This window comes from Quercus lobata, chromosome 11 (assembly GCF_001633185.2).
Source record: "Quercus lobata isolate SW786 chromosome 11, ValleyOak3.0 Primary Assembly, whole genome shotgun sequence".
NCBI lineage: Eukaryota > Viridiplantae > Streptophyta > Magnoliopsida > Fagales > Fagaceae > Quercus > Quercus lobata.
Genome location: NC_044914.1, coordinates 1,932,515 through 1,950,477, shown reverse-complemented (window position 1 = coordinate 1,950,477; position 17,963 = coordinate 1,932,515). Strand labels below are relative to the sequence as shown.

General features: G+C 40.0%; 2 protein-coding genes across 2 annotated transcripts in view; one reads left to right on the top strand and one right to left on the bottom strand.

The window, feature by feature from the left end:
* The window catches only part of LOC115968461 (TMV resistance protein N-like), a 63,724-nt gene that overhangs the window by 12,180 nt on the left and 33,581 nt on the right, over positions 1–17,963 (top strand). The gene's annotated exons all lie outside the window — the stretch shown is intronic.
* LOC115967261 lies at positions 1,908–6,717 on the bottom strand. Its single transcript, XM_031086339.1, has 2 exons — positions 5,691–6,717; positions 1,908–2,077 (listed from the first exon to the last, which is right to left on the bottom strand). The coding sequence occupies exons 1-2, from the start codon at positions 6,237–6,239 to the stop codon at positions 2,030–2,032; spliced, it is 597 nt and encodes a 198-aa protein (XP_030942199.1). The 5' UTR covers positions 6,240–6,717; the 3' UTR covers positions 1,908–2,029.

The window sequence follows — 17,963 nt, the reverse complement described above, 5'->3', positions numbered from 1 at the left end:
TCAGATAGATATATATATATATATATATATTGTGGATTTTGAAAATTTAATGGTTGAATTTTATGTTTTTAATATGCATATTAAGTTTTATTTAAATAAGATGTTATTTATTATTCGATCAATAAATTTATTTATTTTTATACAAAATTTTAGATCACAAAAACTTAAAATTATAATTTTTTTAATGACATAACAATTAATTTTTTATTTTATTAAAATTTTGCAAATACGAAGTATATAATAAGCACATGTAATCCAGGTGCTAGAATTTTAAAATTTACACTTAATATAAAACATATAAAAAATTTGAAGAGTTTATTTTCAAACTAATTTTGAGAGAAACTTTGTTAAAAAATAATTGATACTTTATATAAAAAAAAGACTAGGATCATTGATAATTGATACTCTATCTTCTATATATTTGTTAATATGATTAATATTAGAGATACAAATTATTTTACAAAAAAAAATTTACAAAATGTTAATGTGATGATTGATTATTAATAAATAAAAAAATGATATTAATGATGGGTCTAAATGAAAACTCATAAGAGGTTGGCCACATCAATATTTTATAAAAATATTATAAAATAATTTGTGACGGTAATATTACTCTTATTAATATTATTGAAAATAAAAAAATTAATTAATAATTATGTCCAAACTTTTCAATCTTAAACCCAACTAATTTATCTCACCTTCCAAGTTTCCAATTAGAATCTTCGTACACGTGAGAGTGAAATGTGAAGGAGCAAATCAACTTTAACTTGTTGGAAGGAAAGCTGAAACCGCGTGGGACTGTTGCTTGGGAAGATTGCACCACGGAAACTTGAGGAAGAGGGATTTCTTACTTTTTAGTGATTTTTTTTTTTTTTTTTTTTTTTTTTTGGTGGCCTATTCAAACTGCTTTTTTCTTAGGAAAACTGGAGACGCATAGGAATTTCTCAGCTTTTAAGGCTCTTTTTCAAAGCCTTCATTCCTATTCCCCTTCCTAATGATTCTTCAGCTTTTATTTAGTAGAGGAATTGATTTGAAAATCATATTAGATATAACTTTACATTTTGCTAATCGAAGCTGTAAATGTAGTTTGACATATGGTGCTCAATTTATATCCTCATTGTGACAATGTGTTATAAATGTCAATAGTACACCATGCATATAATGGTGGGGAACCAATAGTGGTAGCGCTAGGGATTTTTTTTAGAGTAATTGCTAAGAAATTTAAAGTATACAAAATTTAATAAAGAGATAACTTGAATATATTAACGTTACAAAAAAATCACACAAATACATAAAATAATACAATTTTTTTGTACTAACAAAGTGAATGAAAAAAAAAATAGACTAATAAGAAATAAAGTGGAAATTGAAAATTGAAAATGCTGAAATGAGAACAATAAAGTGACCACAATATTTTTATAACAAATCTTATGCAACAAACTGTTATTGGTAGGTAAAACATGTCAATGTTGAGCCCAAATTAAAATTAGTAACAGCTTACTACATAATAATTATTGTGAAAATATTATGGATATAGCATTACTCTTATTTTTATTGTACTTAAATTCTTGTGATTCTCAGGTCAGGGTGTTTAACATTTTTATTAGGGTAGTCAAAATAGGTAAATTTAGTGTATAATATTTTTTTTTTGTAAGTATATATATACTTTTTTTTTTCAAGTCAGTGTAGTTACATAACAGATTAGTTTAAACTAATTATTTATATAAATTTTTTTTTAAGTATAAAAAAAAATAAAAAAATTGGCAAGATCCATTACTTACATTTAAAAGAAATGTAATTTATCAAGATCCTTTTTTTTTTTTTTTTTTTTTTGGTAAACATGGAATATATTAAAAGCTAAACAACAGCCACAGGGGTTGTGAAGTTACAAACCCGGTTACAAAATAGACCAGAAAGGTCTTCCATCAGCAGTTGGGACATCTCCACAGGCGGAGTGTCTAATATACAAAAACCTAGTTGACTAAAGACTGCCTTCTTGGCCAAAGCCTTAGCACAAGCATTAGATTCCCTATAACAGTGCTGGATCTTCCACAAAGGGTGCCGGTGTAACAGGTTCCTGCAGTCATCAATAAGAGGAGCATATTGAGCAAAGGACTCTGTATTGCAGGTTAAAAGGCTAATAACAGCTTTAGCATCAAGTTCTATAAGTAACTCTTGGATTAGTAGCTGGTTACAGAGAATGAGGCCATCCCGGATGGCCCATAGCTCGACTTCAAGGCTACTGACCTTACCGATTCTTCTAAGGAATCCCTTCACCCATCTGCCATGATCATCACGAATGAGTCCACCCCCACCCGCCGGACCTGGGCAGCCCAAAGCTAAACCATCCGTATTTAATTTAAACCATCCTGGGCTTGGGAGTTTCCATCTAACCTGGATTAAGTGTTTTTCTAGGACAGACATTTGGGGAATGACAAGACAAGAGAACTCAGATGCAAGAATTTCAACATCACTCATCAGAGAAGGTTTGATATTAGAATGTTGAAAGTTGCATCTGTTTCTTTGAAGCCATAGGTTCCAAATACCAAAAAGGAAAAAGATGTCCCAGGTAAAGGTTTTATTAGGAATGGTGCTACTATTGAGGGCATTAGATTTAAGCCATCTATTACAGGGAGAAGAGAAAAATTCAGGGTCATTAGCAGGAATCCCTGCCTCAATTTATAAACTTTTGGCCACATGACAATCCCTAAGGACATGAGGAATGTCTTCCACCCGAGAACAGTGAATGCATGAAGGGTTTTCAGTGAGCCCTCTGTGATGGAGTGTTTTTTTAACTGGGAGACTATTGTGAATACATTTCCAAATGAATAAGTGCATCCTTGGGTAGCATTTGAGTTTCCAAATCCATCTACCATCAAAGGAGAAAGTAGGACCTACCTCTCCAAAAGCCAAATTATAGGCATGTTTAGAATAAAAAAGGCCTTTGGCTTTCCCATCCCAGCAGAGAATATCCTTGCCAACTGAGGCTTTTCTAAGGGGAATGGCTTTCAATGTCAACAACCAACTATCAGGAATTACAAAGGATATTTGGGAGCTGTCCCATTGACCATCAACCATGGTGTTCTTTATCATAAGATTTTCTTTAGCAAGGGTGAGGGGACCCTGTATCAATTGCTTGAGAGGGCCAAAGGTGGTCCATTTATCATACCAAAAGGATAAGTTGTTGTTATTGCCAATAATCCAATGAGATCCTTTGGTGCATAATTCCTCACTTTTGGTGATGGCCGACCAAGTTCTAGAAAACCCATGTTCGCGAGGGTGATTTCTATTCAAGTATTTCCTTTTGAGAGTTTCAGCCCACAACTCCCCTTTACAATTTTTAAATCTCCAACATAACTTGGTTGTAAGAGACAGATTTTTCTGTTTTGCAGCTTTAATTCCTAAGCCTCCCTCATCTTTATGGCTAGTCACCTTATCCCAACCAACCAGGTGAATTTTCCTTTTAACCTCTATAGATCCCCAAATAAAGTTTCTGTTAATTTTATCAAGAGCATTGTGAATTCTGGCAGGAAGGATTGTGCCTTGCATAATATAGGCATGAATGGCCGAGGTAACAGAGTTAGTGAGGACACATCTCCCAGCCATTGAGTAGGTTGGACTTCCATCCAGCCAACTTACTTTTCACCCTATCAATGATGAAGTCAAAGTCATGCCCAGTGGAACCCGGCTGTTTTAGGGGAAACCCCAAATACTTCCCTAGGTTTGAGGTAGCTTCAAAACCAATGGTTTCACAAATAGAATCCCGGGAAATCTGGGAAACGTTGGGAGTGAAGAATATTTTGGATTTTAACAAATTAACTTTGAGACTAGATAGCCCGCAGAACGACTCTAACACATCTTTGATGCTTTGGCTATTTTTGAGGTCAGCTTTGGTAAAGAGAACTAAATCATCAGCATAACACAAATGAGAGAAGGCAGGTCCACCACAAGCTACCTTTAAGGGGTCCCATAGATTGGTAGAACATTTTTCATGAATGAAGAAACTTAGTATTTCCATACAAATGATGAAAATATATGGGGAAAGGGGGTCCCCCTGTCTAATACCCCTTGAAGGCAGAAACGGATCAAGCTTACCTCCATTGAATAGAACGGAGATGGATGTTGTCGAAACACAACTTAAGATAAGCTTTATCAAGTGAGGGGGAAATTTAAACAGGTTTAGCATATCTCTTATGAAGTTCCAATCTAGCCTATCGTAGGCTTTTTTTAAGTCAATCTTAATTGCCATGAAACCAGATTTTCCTTTCTTTAAACTGAGGGTGTGGATTAGCTCTTGAATAATGGTCATGTTGTCCATTCGCCGTCTCCCAAGAACAAAGGCAGATTGAAGGGGAGAGATAATTTGGTCCAGAAAGGGTCTAAGTCTTTGGACAATGAGTTTGGATATAATTTTGTAAGATATGTTGCAAAGGCTTATAGGACGGAAGTGATTAATCGATTCAGGACCCTGGCATTTAGGTATCAGGACCAGCAAGGTTTGGTTAAGATAATCAGGGATGGAGCTAGTCTAAAAAGCCTCAAACACCACCTTTTCAACAGAATCCCGAACAATGGACCAAGAGTTTTGATAAAAACCTACGTGGAGACCATCCGGTCTAGGAGCTTTGAAAGGCTTAATGGACCACAAGGCATCCCTAATTTCCTAAGGAGAGATGGGTTGGTTGAGGGAAAACAAGGCTTCCTCAGACAGGACATTGGACCAATTGGGTAACACCCAATAGCTTCGCACTATTTTTCTCAGTACAGAATAGCTTCATAAAACCTTTTCTAACAACATCTGCTACCTCATTCGCCTCATGCACCCAATTACTCGAGCTATCAATGATTTTGTCTATCCTATTTCTTTTCCTTCTAACAATGGTAGAGGTATGAAAAAATGAAGTATTTCTATTGCCAAGAATAGCCCAATTGTATCTCGATTTGGTGGCCCAAAGATCATGTTCTTGTTGAAGGATAAGGTTGTATTCCTTTAACAAAGTCCTTTCCAAATTTATAAGGAATTGGTTGGGGTTGTTAGCTAGAGCATGCTGTGTGCTGTTGATACAAGCTTCCAGTCTGCTCTTTTTATGAAAAACATTGCCAAAAACTTCTTTGTTCCACACCCTGGCTGCATTAGTGAAGGCTAAGTTATTGGCTTGAAGAGACAGGGAATCATTCCAATTATCCTAGACAAGTTTTTTGAAGAGGGGGTGAGATAGCCACATAGGTTGGAATCTAAAAGGTCTATTAGTATGGTTCACAATGCTTGGGTTGAGGCTAAGAAGTACAGGGCAGTAGTCAGAGTGCAGCCTAGTCAGATGATAAATAAAGGCCTCAGGGAACATAGTTCTCCAACTAGAGTTAGCAAAGCATCGATCAATTCGTTCTTGAATGAAGGCTAGGAAGTCTCTCTTATTAACCCAGGTGAACCTAGGTCCCTGGAAACCTAAGTCCAGAAGATTACAAGAATTTAGGCATTGTTGAAATACCATAGCTCTATACATATTAATAGGTCTCCCCCCAAGCTTATCCTCACTCGAGAGGATTTCATTAAAGTCTCCTAGCACTAGCCACAACAGATTATGAAAGTTAGCAACTTGATTTAGGTTATCCCACAAGATACGTCTTTCCCTATATCTAAGGTTTGCATAAATAGCAGTAATGAGCCAAGACAGGTTTGAAGAATGTACCTTAATGAATGCATGTATCTCCTGTTCTGTAAATGCAAGAATGGTGACATCCATGATTTCGGTGTGCCAAAGTGCCCAAATACCTCCAGCATAGCCCATAGTATCAGCATGGGCCGCTCCATCAAAAGAAAGTCTATCGGTAATTTCTTTCGCCTTATTTCCACCAACTCGAGTTTCAGTGATGAACATTATTGAAGGTGAGTGGCAACTAATGATATTATCCACTGACTGATGGAAGTTGGGGTTTAATGCACCCTTGTAATTCCATAATATAATATTCATAGATAAATGGAGATTCGGGTCGGGGCACTCATCAATTGGAGGAAGAGTCCTCATTTGGTCCATCATGGTCCATCCCATTTCCTTCAGAAGAGTCTTCTTGAACCCCTCTCCCTGCCTGAGGACCAAAACGTGTTCCATCACTCCAATCATGCATTCCCATTGACTGACTACCAAATTGAAAGTTTGGATCGGAGCAAAGACTTGAATAATCTTCCTTCCTTCCATGTAGCCCATGATGTTGACTGTTATGGGTCTGTCCACAAACATTCTTCTCTCCAATAGAGTGTCTGGTTGGCTTAAGTCTCCCAAGATTAGCTCCCTTGATCTTGAGGGAAGCCCTCTCCAACCAAGGATCTGACTCTCCTTTCTTGACGGCTTGTATGTTAGGAAGTTCCACCAAGGGTTGTGCCAGTTAAACTAGGCTGGATCCGAGAGAGGGAGATAGACATTCCTCCGGTTCTCCGGCGTGAGCGGAAATATGTGGCTCCAAGCCTTCATCAGTTCTTCCTCGAACCAGCCCATGATGTGGGTTGGGGTTGCTTTGATCTCAACGATCGTGGTGCTTGAGATGACTATGATCTTCGCTTTGTAAAATATTTCCCATTCCTGTGTTTCTGGACTCACCAATGGCTTCTCCTTTCCCTTTGAGTTGGTTGCGTTGGCCATGTTTGTTCTGAATAAGTTTGGGGTTGGGCGCGTGTTTAGGTGAAGAAGTAAAATTGAGGTTCGGTGAGTTTTTTGGGGAGTGGGGTTCACCAAATGAGAAAGTAATGGGTGGTGGGGGTTGTTCAAGGGATGTGTGGCCTAACACAGCAGAGTCATGTCCCATCTCACAGGAAGGATGTGAAGGCTTAGGGTGAGGAGTAGTGTCATAGTGCATAACCGGGTTCTTTCTTTTGGCATCCCTAGGCCCACGTGATGGTGACCAAGATGAGGGAATAGATTTCGAATCACCTTTTCACAGGTTAGGGGGCTGGTTTTTGGGCTCGGGATGGGCACGAGATTTAGGATACTTGTCCTTTCTTCTAGAAACCAAGGTCCAAGTACCGTAGGTCTCTGATGTAGCATTGCGAGTAGGGGAAGGTGGGGATGGTGTAGAGGTGTTCATCTCCGGTGAGTCCACATGCACCCCTTCATGCACCAAAAAAGGGCAGGCTTCCCTTTTGTGACCAACTCTGCCACAGGAAAAGCAGAGAGTGTTTAAACCTTCGTAGATGACCAGTTGGGCAAATTTACCAATCATGATGGTTCGGATCAGAGATTTATCAAGATTAACCTGGACACAGATGCGAGCAAAGTGACCTCGTGACTCAGAGGCAGTGTGTAATGGCTTGTCCAATATCCTTGAAAGCCATCAGTTCGAAAAATTCAATCGGTAATTCTGGGAATCTCACCCATACTGCAACAGACGAGCATTTGGCAGTGGACGGTTTAAAGTTCTTTTCCCTTTGGCACTAGTACCTTTTTTATCACGAGGCAAGTAGGACGTTTTTGACCCCTTGTTCACCGGTTCTTCCAATTGAACTGATCGGTCACACCGGTCACATGCTCCATTGCCCAATGCTTCCATCTGACCCTTAGGCGTGTAATGTAAGCTTCCCTCACGTGACACAACCTTTTGGGACGTGCTAGCTTTGAAAAGAAAGGTCTTTGAGTTACTGAGGTCACCTTTAGCCCCACTAGCTTCCCCTTCAGTTTGTGGATTAGACAATCTAGTTGCATGGCCTCGTCCATTCCTAACTCCTTGTCTTTTCTTCGTAACAAGCATCCACTCCCCATACTGGGGTTTTTGTTGTTGCGTGGTTTGGCTAACAGGCGAGGTGACTATAGGTTCCTTTTCAACCTCTCTTTCAGATGGGTGTATATGGTAATTGCAAGACTCTTGTTTATGACCCATTCTGCCACAACAGTAACACAAGGAAGACACACCTTCAAACATTACCTTTTGACGCAATTGGCCAACTTTGATGGTGTTTATCAGAGGCTTAGTAAGATCAATCTGTAAACATAGTCTGGCATAGCTGCCTTTCGCACCAGATGCTGTATACGAATCAACTCTTAACACTGGTCCAATGGCTTTGCCAATTTCCAAGAGCACAGAGTTATCATAAAACTCAATGGGAAGCTTTGGTAGCCTTACCCACACAACCACTGAATTAAAGCTCGCCTCTAAAGCCTTAAAATAGGGCTCCTATTGTCTCATGGCAAGAAAATGCTCTCCAACAAACCAAGGACCTCCCCTTAACACCTTATCATAATCTGCCTCATCACTAAATTTAATCAAGAAGAAATCCTTACTAAGGTCTACACAATCCATTCTAGCCACTGGTTTCCACAAGTCGTTGAGCTTGAAAGTTAGATAGTTGTAACCCACTGATCTACCAAAAACTTTCACTATCAACGCCTTCGACCAAGGAGCTCTGATGCGAGATTTTGTCTCTTTGGAGAGTTTGACTTCCACCAAACCCTCTGTGATGTCTTCAATCTCAAAATCCGAGTCATCATCAAGTTCATCTGCTCTGTCAAGGCTAAATGCTTGGGCAAAAGCACCTGGAATGTCTCCAATGAGAGTATCCCGATAGCTCACCTGACTACGAGGTTGTGAAAACGGCTTAGCCCCACTGCTATCTTTGAATTTCTTGACACTCCTAGCTAGTTCCGCCTCCTCTTCTCTCGACTGTTGGTTCCCCTAGTTGAACTCTGGTTTCATTTCTACTGTTCACTAACAGTTTTTACTGCGTCGCATGACATAAGGATTTGGATTTCAATCTTTAGGTTTAATGACCAAAAGTTTCTCAAAAAAAAAAAAGGGTTTAATGACCAGAACAAAGTATGAAATGATAATTTTTTTTTTTTTTTTTGAAGTTTTGAAAAGATTTGAGATTTAATAGTGTCTGTTTGGGATAAACTTATTTTGTTAAAAATGTAAACTTTTTGTTGAAAATACTATAAATAGATATAAAAGTTAGCTAAATAGTACAATGGAATTTATAAATAGTACCAAAAAGTACAATGAAACTCATAAATAGTAGCAAAAATAAGTTGGCAAAAATAATTCATGCCAAATGCACACTTATTATGAGACTGTTTGAAATCCGTTTATTTTGTTGAAATTGAACACATTTTGTTGAAAGTACTGTAAATGAAGGTAAAAGTTGTCTGAAATAGTACAGTGAGACCCATAAATAGTACTAAAAAGTGCAATAAGGCACATGAATGGTTGCAAAAATAAACTAAATACCAAAATAAGCTATTTTTTAAATTGGAGTCAAACGCACACTTATTATATATGGATTTAAAATTGTTGTGAAAAATTCTATACAGCTGTGAATAAATTTCAACAAATACAACAGAAGTACAACTACACAAAAACACAAAAATTTATATGAAGATCCTCTCTCCTTGATGAAAAAACCATAAGATAAATTCTGAATAATTTTATAATAAATAAAAATTACAATACTATACAGAGTCTTTTGGCTGAATATTGCTAAATTTGAAGTTAATTTGTGTTATAGGTACTGTTTCAACTTATTTAGGAATCTGAGGAAAGAGAGTGAATTTCGGCAATACCATTGTCGAAATTCAACAAAACTAGGAGAGAGAAATTTTTGATTTTCGGCAACACCATCACCGAAATAGGAGGGAAAATTTTTTATTTTTTTTCCCTCCTATTATTTTCCCTCCTATTTCGGCAATGCCATTGCCACATTTCACCTTCTTTTTTTTTTTTTATATATTTAAGAAATGATATGTGCACACAATTTTTACAATATTTTTACAACAAATTTTAAGTGGCAGGTTATATTTGTTGGATTAAAAAAGTAATCTCAGTGTTAAATTCAAATTTTAACTAATAATAACTAATTACCTGTGATTTGTTGTAAAAATGTTGTAAAAATATGTAAAAATTGTGTGCACATATCATTTCTAAAATAAAAAAAAAAAAGAAAAAAAAAGTGAAATGTGGCAATGGCATTGCCGAAATAGGAGGGAAAAAAAATAAAAAATTTTCCCTCCTATTTCGGTGATGGAATTGCCGAAAATCAAAAATTTCTCTCTCCTCCTTTTGTTGAATTTCGACAATGGTATTGCCGAAATTCACTCTCTTTCCTCAGATCCCTAAATAAGTTGAAACAATACCTATAACACAAATTAACTTCAAATTTAGCAATATTCAGCCAAAAGACTCGTACTATACAACTTAAAAAAATAAAAAATAAAATCTTTTTTTTTTTTTTTCACTCACAGCTTCCCTCATCTTTTCCTTCTTTTCTTCCCTCCCCGCTCTTGACATCAAATTACAATAAATACACCTCACTTGCCTTGACTTTGCTTTAGCCAATTTATTTTTGCTTCAGCTCTCCCCTAAATGCCGAATAGCCTACTGCATCAACCCATTTCTTTTCTTCTTTTTCTCCTCAGTGTGTCAAACACGCCTAATCACTGCCCAAGAAGAAAATAGGCTGACTTTCATCGCTTGTCCAACTACCTCTTTAATGAGATGTTTTATCAAGTGTAGGTTGGACCTATGGTGCTATGATGCACCCAACAAAAATGACCATGTGTTAGATGTCATTTCGAATTAATAATATCTCAAATGATTTTTTTACTAAAAAATAACAAAATCCTTATCAAAAAAAAAAAAAAAAATCTCCAAACTCTTAATCATAATGTGTGATTAAATTTATGTCAAATAATTTATATGATTAAATTTATATCAAATAATTTATATTAACTGTAAGGACGCGTTTCGTGGCGGACCGTAACAGTGTCGGGTTCGCACGTGAAAAGGCCCCTAACAATATCATTTGTAGAGCGTGGGTTTGGAAGGCTAGGCCTTGGTTGATAGGCGGTGGGTTTTTCACGGTGTTCGTACCAGTTTAAGTTTTCCTACACCCCTGGAGTCTTTCTCCTGGAGGTGGGCTGGGAGGCTCAGGTTTCTGGCCATTTTTCCCAACCCCCCTTTTTAGGTTACTTATTTTTCCTTTTATATTTGCCTGCGTTCATTGTCCTTCGTCCACGTATTGGATCAACCTTTCCTAGATTGATACTTGTCCCATCAGCCCATATTCAAAGTCGTTGGGGGTGGTTGTAAAAGTCAAAGAATGCGGCTTTGTCAGGTTCAGAGTATTGAATGGTAGTAAGGGCAGCTTTCCCTAGATATTTTAGATCTTTTTTCCGAGTTTCAGTTTTATACCATTTTTACCCTTCTTTACGAGGGGGAACTTTGGATCTGCCGAGGACTGAACTACCCTCGGCGGTACCCAAAGTCTATTTCGTTGAACTTGGGCCATAATCCTCCTCGGCTTGGCCCATAAATCATTTACACCCTACATTAGCCCCTCAAAACCCGGCTGTCCAACCTCTGGGCTGGACAGGGGGGTTTTGGTGACGCCAAACTTCTTCCTGTGGCCCAATCCATTCGGCCTATTAAACACGCTGGCGGTTCCTCATATGCCCAAGAGATTCACCGGTCTACGAGATAGTTTTTAATTTCGCGCTTGAGGCGTTCTTATCGCTTGGGGTATCCAAAACGAGTTTTGAATAATCACTATTTACGAGACTACTTTAATTCGACGGTTTATTCTGATGGGGTGGAGAAGTGGAACCGGCGTGTTTGGGTTTGCTGATTCCTTTGGAGATCTGAACCTATTAAATGCCTCCCGCTCCGCCCTCTGTATAAGTAGGACAGGAGGAGGTTATTGTTTTTACCAAAAATCCCTTTTCATCCCCCTGCGACTCTGGAATACTTAGCCTCCCTTAGGATTCGGTTTACTCGCTGGTTTATACGCTTAATCGTAAAATACTTTACCATAACAACAAGGGATGCAAAAGCCCCACCCCTCCCAAAAACGCCACGTTCCGATAAAGCTTATCATGGCTCGATCGGGACAAGGATGGCGAAGACTCAAAATCAACCTCATCTTTCTTTCAGTCAAAATCCGAAGCAGGGACTCGTCACGTCAAACTTTCGACGTGACGGAGTCGAGAACACCCAAGACCGTTACCACCCGGCTCCTCACGAGCGTACCTAATATGGCACCGGCGTGTTAGGAGTCAGGGCTGAGGCAGGGGCTAAGCGTTTCTGCTTCTCCCTCTTTTGCTCCTTGGTGCCCTCCCCCTCCCTCTTCTTATTGTCTTCCCAGCACCAGTTCCGCCCTGATGCTGTTTCTTTTCTATCTTTTGCTCCTCTCTTTGTCTCTTCATCCCTCTCTCTTCTTCTCCTCCTTCTTTACTCATGTCCTCCATTTTCTTTATTCATCCCCTTCGTCTTCGTCATTGATTTCTTCCTTACTATTTCCTTCTTCTTCATTCATTTTCTTTTTTAAAGTGAGTCCCTCTCTTAGCATGAGCAGCAATGAGGCAGAGATTGGAGAAACTTTGAAGACGAGTTTAAAAGACGCTTGACAGTTTACTTTTCTGTACTACAGATGTAATGGTTGCTTAGGCAGTTTACATTTTGTATAGGCTCGTTTGAGCCCCTTTTTGTATGTTGTAGCAATTTTTCATATCAATAAAGATTGTTGTCTACCTTGTTTCGCATATTATGTCTTTATGTTTTCATAAATTTGCAAGCACTGCTCGGCACAATGATATAATATCTAAATCAATGACGACTAAAACCAAAATACTCGATAATAAATAGATATCGCCATAACTTTAATAGAAATTCTTGGCCTAATAAGGCCGATCAATGAAGAGTAATACTTAACCCATGCTAGCCAAGGTGAAAAACGAAGGCTTGATGTCAGGTAAGGAATAGCCATTTGAAGATATGGCACCCACCAAATGAGCGGCCTTCTTATATGACTAAGCGCTGGGGCGTTCCACCCCTTTCCTTACACCTTTATTGGCCTTAACCCTTTATGGTGTTTAAGCCGTGGATGAAGTGACCTGGCATTTTTATCAAGTAACTCTTCTTATGAGATTCAAACCTTTTCTTATCCAAGTGTTTGGTTTTTCCATTGGCTTGGGTCCGAGGACCATACAAGGCCTTGATTCTGTCCAAAAACTTGTAATTTTTATAATTCTTCGTGCTTGGTTTCCCCATAGGCTTGAGTCCGAGGACCATACAAGACCTTGGTTCTGTCCAAAAACTTGTAATTTTTATAATTTTTCGTGCTTGGTTTCCCTATAGGCTTGAGTCCGAGGACCATACAAGGCCTTAGTTCTGTCCAAAAACTTGTAATTTTTATAATTTTTCGTGCTTGGTTTCCCCATAGGCTTGAGTCCGAGGACCATACAAGGCCTTGGTTCTGTCCCTGGGCCCTTGTGCTAAATCGGGCCTGGGCCGTGAGTTGACTGGGCCCAAAATTAGGAGGTATTTCCGTATTCTCAGGCCACGCGATACTTTTTGGGCGTCCCAGTGTTCGAGGTGCGCCTTCTCGAGACTCCTCTAACTTCAGGGTTGCAGACGACGTTGGAAATCGAGTCAGAGACATTTTGTCTGTAGCGTTCCTTGGGACGCTGCGTGAATTAAATGCTACTATTTTATCTTTTGATATAAAACAGGAGAGAAAGTTATTTTTCCTACGCACAAATCCTTCAGCTTCCTCCTTTAGGAAATCATGTTTGAGGCGAGGGTTAGGGAAAAAGAACTTTCTCCACCGCGGAGGCGCCGTGTCCTCCCGAGACTCGAAGGAGTGATGCACGGGCTAAGAAAGCATAAATTTAAAGAGAAATTTACACTTCTACGGAGGGGGGAGGGTGTCTCCCCTCCTTTCAGTCAAAATCCGAAGCAGGTTCTGGTCATGCCAGATTTTTGGTATGTCCGAAGAAGGAATTTCCACCATCAGCACTGTCTACCTTGCAACCGGCAAATTCTTGCGGGGGCTTCCCAACTTCCGGCTCCCTGCGCTTTTTCTGTAGACGGTGTTAGCCTGAGGTCAGGTTCTTTTGCTGCCTGAGTTATGGGCATGCAGAAGTGTCGAGGAATAGTTTCCTTAAACAATAACTTGGCGCAGTAGCCAACCTCTCCTCTGAGCTGTCCCCACGGCCTTATCTCCACTCGCTTGTATTTTCCTTTACTTATGTAGTCAGCTTTAATGTAAGCTTGTTTCAGCTTTTCATTGTACACTGTACTGTTCTTTTGTCTTAATAAAATATGTGTCTGTTTCTCCATACATATCTTCCTTCTCCGTAACCACTACTTTATGCATGAATATTAAATGCAAGCTTGCCCTTAAGGATATTCCAGGCAGAAAAAATGCTTTAACACAGGTTCCTTCTAATTTAAACCCACAAATATTATCAAGTATAACAATGGTAACTTTCAATAAATTAAATTCCTGGAACTAACCGGGATAAGCGCTGAGTATTACGCGATGCATGCTAGACCGATGTTCGAGAACGATAATCTCTAAATAATTCGTCTGAAAGGGTAGCTAAGTAGCGAGGGACCTTGGTTGTGCTTTTGGGGTAATATGTTGCGCCGTATCGCATCAACCCCTTTGATACTGGGGATCCGAGGGTAGACCGAGGAATCCGCGCAATCAAGGTATTTAACCCGTCTGCTAACGCGGAATTCCCTTCGGAGGGATTTCGAGGTTTACGGGCCGTAGTTTTTTTTTTTTTTTTTTTTTTTTTTTTTTTTTCTTTAAATGGTTGGTTCCTCATCCAAGTAGTTTGGCTTCCCCATAGGCTTAAGTCCGAGGACTATGCAATGCTTTCTGATTCTGTCAAAAACCTAGTTTTCCACCAGGTAGTTGGTTCCCCTGAGGCTTGGTCCAGGTGCAAGTTGGTTCCCCTGAGGCTTGGGTCCGAGGACCATGCAATGCCTCTGGTTCTGTCCAAAAACCCAGTTTTTCCACATCCAGGTAGTTGGTTTCCCCTGAGGCTTGGGTCCGGTGGACCATGCAATGCCTTGGTTCTTCCAAAACCTAGTTTTCCACATCCAGGTAGTTGGTTTCCCCTGAGGCTTGGGTCCGAGGACCATGCAATGCCTTGGTTCTGTCCAAAACCTAGTTTTCATTACATCCAGGTAGTTGGTTTCCCCTGAGGCTTGGGTCCGAGGACCATGCAATGCCTTGGTTCTGTCAAAACCTAGTTTTCCTTACATCCAGGTAGTTGGTTTCCCCCGAGGCTTGGTCCGAGGACATCAATGCTTGGTTCTGTCTAAAACCTAGTTTTCATTACCTCCAGGTAGTTGGTTTCCCTGAGGCTTGGGTCCAAGGACCATGCAATGCCTTGGTTCTGTCAAAACCTAGTTTCATTACATCCAGGTAGTTGGTTTCCCCTGAGGCTTGGTCCCGGGACCATGCAATGCCTTGTTCTGTCAAAACCTAGTTTTCAATTACACCAGGTAGTTGGTTTCTCCTGAGGCTTGGGTCCGAGGACCATGCAATGCCTTGGTTCTGTCCAAAACCTAGTTTTCCACATCCAGGTAGTTGGTTTCCCCTGAGACTTGGGTCCGAGGACCATGCAATGCCTTGGTTCTGTCCAAAACCTAGTTTTCCACATCCAGGTAGTTGGTTTCCCCTGAGGCTTGGGTCCGAGGACCATGCAATGCCTTCGTTCTGTCCAAAACCTAGTTTTCATCTTGTGCGGGATCTTGGCTTTAGGGGAGTTAGCTCCTCAGCCAAGCCCCTAGAGTTTATCCATACGGTTAACGTTGCAAGGTACCTAGTTTACTCTTTACAAGGGACCTTGGCTTTAAGGGAGTTGGCTCCTCAACCAAGCCCCTAATCAAGAAACGTAGTTCCTAACAGAACTTTATACTAGAACTCTATAACCAACGGTTAGACATATCGAAGAAACTCTATCGACCCCCTTCCTATACCAACACACAAGCCCTCCCCACAGACGGCGCCAATTGTAAGGACACGTTTCGTGGCGGACCGTAACAGTGTCGGGTTCGCACCTGAAAAGGCCCCTAACAATATCATTTGTAGAGCGTGGGTTTGGAAGGGTAGGCCTTGGTTGATAGGCGGTGAGTTTTTCACGGTGTTCGTACCAGTTTAAGTTTTCCTACACCCCTGGAGTCTTTCTCCTGGAGGTGGGCTGGGAGGCTCAGGTTTCTGGCCATTTTTCCCAACCCCCCTTTTTAGGTTACTTATTTTTCCTTTTATATTTGCCTGCGTTCATTGTCCTTCGTCCACGTATTGGATCAACCTTTCCTAGATTGATACTTGTCCCATCAGCCCATATTCAAAGTCGTTGGGGGTGGTTGTAAAAGCCAAAGAATGCGGCTTTGTCAGGTTCAGAGCATTGAATGGCAGTAAGGGCAGCTTTCCCTGGATATTTTAGATCTTTTTTCCGAGTTTCAGTTTTATACCATTTTTACCCTTCTTTACGAGGGGGAACTTTGGGTCTGCCGAGGACTGAACTACCCTCGGCGGTACCCAAAGTCTATTTCGTTGAACTTGGGCCATAATCCTCCTCGGCTTGGCCCATAAATCATTTACACCCTACATTAACAATTGTTCTTCAAATTTATTGATTTTAAATTTTCAAAACCAAATACAACCGTGAATCAGTTATGAAAGGTTCCTAAAGACCAAGGATGGCTCCACGTTCTCATCAAAAGAAAAAAAAAAAAGGATGGCTCCACGTTGAAGTTAGGGTGGTCAAGACCACCCTGACTTGGTAAAGTAATAATAACTATATATATAAATTTTAAAAAATTTATGTGTTGTCTATCCTTAAAAAAAAAAGTTGTGACCATCCTAAATTTTTTTGATCCAACAAAATTAAACTTTGATCATCTTAATAATATATTAGGTCATTTTCAAACAGAAAGAAAAAAACTCTTAAAAAAATTTAGCTAAAATTTGAAGGAGATATAGTTTGTAGCATTAATAATAAAATTAATATAATAATTTCAAAATATGAAAACTCATAAAAGAAAATTGTAAAAATTTTATGTATTTTCATTTTTTTTTTCCTTTCAATATATGAAATTATCCTTGTAGGGTGTAAATGATTTATGGGCCAAGCCGAGGAGGATTATGGCCCAAGTTCAACGAAATAGACTTTGGGTACCGCCGAGGGTAGTTCAGTCCTCGGCAGACCCAAAGTTCCCCCTCGTAAAGAAGGGTAAAAATGGTATAAAACTGAAACTCGGAAAAAAGATCTAAAATATCCAGGGAAAGCTGCCCTTACTGCCATTCAATGCTCTGAACCTGACAAAGCCGCATTCTTTGGCTTTTACAACCACCCCCAACGACTTTGAACATGGGCTGATGGGACAAGTATCAATCTAGGAAAGGTTGATCCAATACGTGGACGAAGGACAATGAACGCAGGCAAATATAAAAGGAAAAATAAGTAACCTAAAAAGGGGGGTTGGGAAAAATGGCCAGAAACCTGAGCCTCCCAGCCCACCTCCAGGAGAAAGACTCCAGGGGTGTAGGAAAACTTAAATTGTTACGAACACCGTGAAAAACCCACCGCCTATCAACCAAGGCCTAGCCTTCCAAACCCACGCTCTACAAATGATATTGTTAGGGGCCTTTTCACGTGCGAACCCGAAACTGCTACGGTCCGCCACGAAACGCGTCCTTACAATTGGCGCCGTCTGTGGGAAGGGCTTGTGTGTTGGTATAGGAAGGGGGTCGATAGAGTTTCTTTGATATGTCTAGCCGTTGGTTATAGAGTTCTAGTATAAAGTTCTGTTAGGAACTACGTTTCTTGATTAGGGGCTTGGTTGAGGAGCCAACTCCCTTAAAGCCAAGGTCCCCTGTAAAGAGTAAACTAGGTACCTTGCAACGTTAACCGTATGGATAAACTCTAGGGGCTTGGCTGAGGAGCTAACTCCCCTAAAGCCAAGATCCCGCACAAGATGAAAACTAGGTTTTGGACAGAACCAAGGCATTGCATGGTCCTCGGACCCAAGCCTCAGGGGAAACCAACTACCTGGATGTGGAAAACTAGGTTTTGGACAGAACCAAGGCATTGCATGGTCCTCGACCCATAGCCTCAGGTGAGGGGAACAACCACTTACCTGGATTGTGGAAAACTAGGTTTGGACAGACCAGGCATTGCATGGCC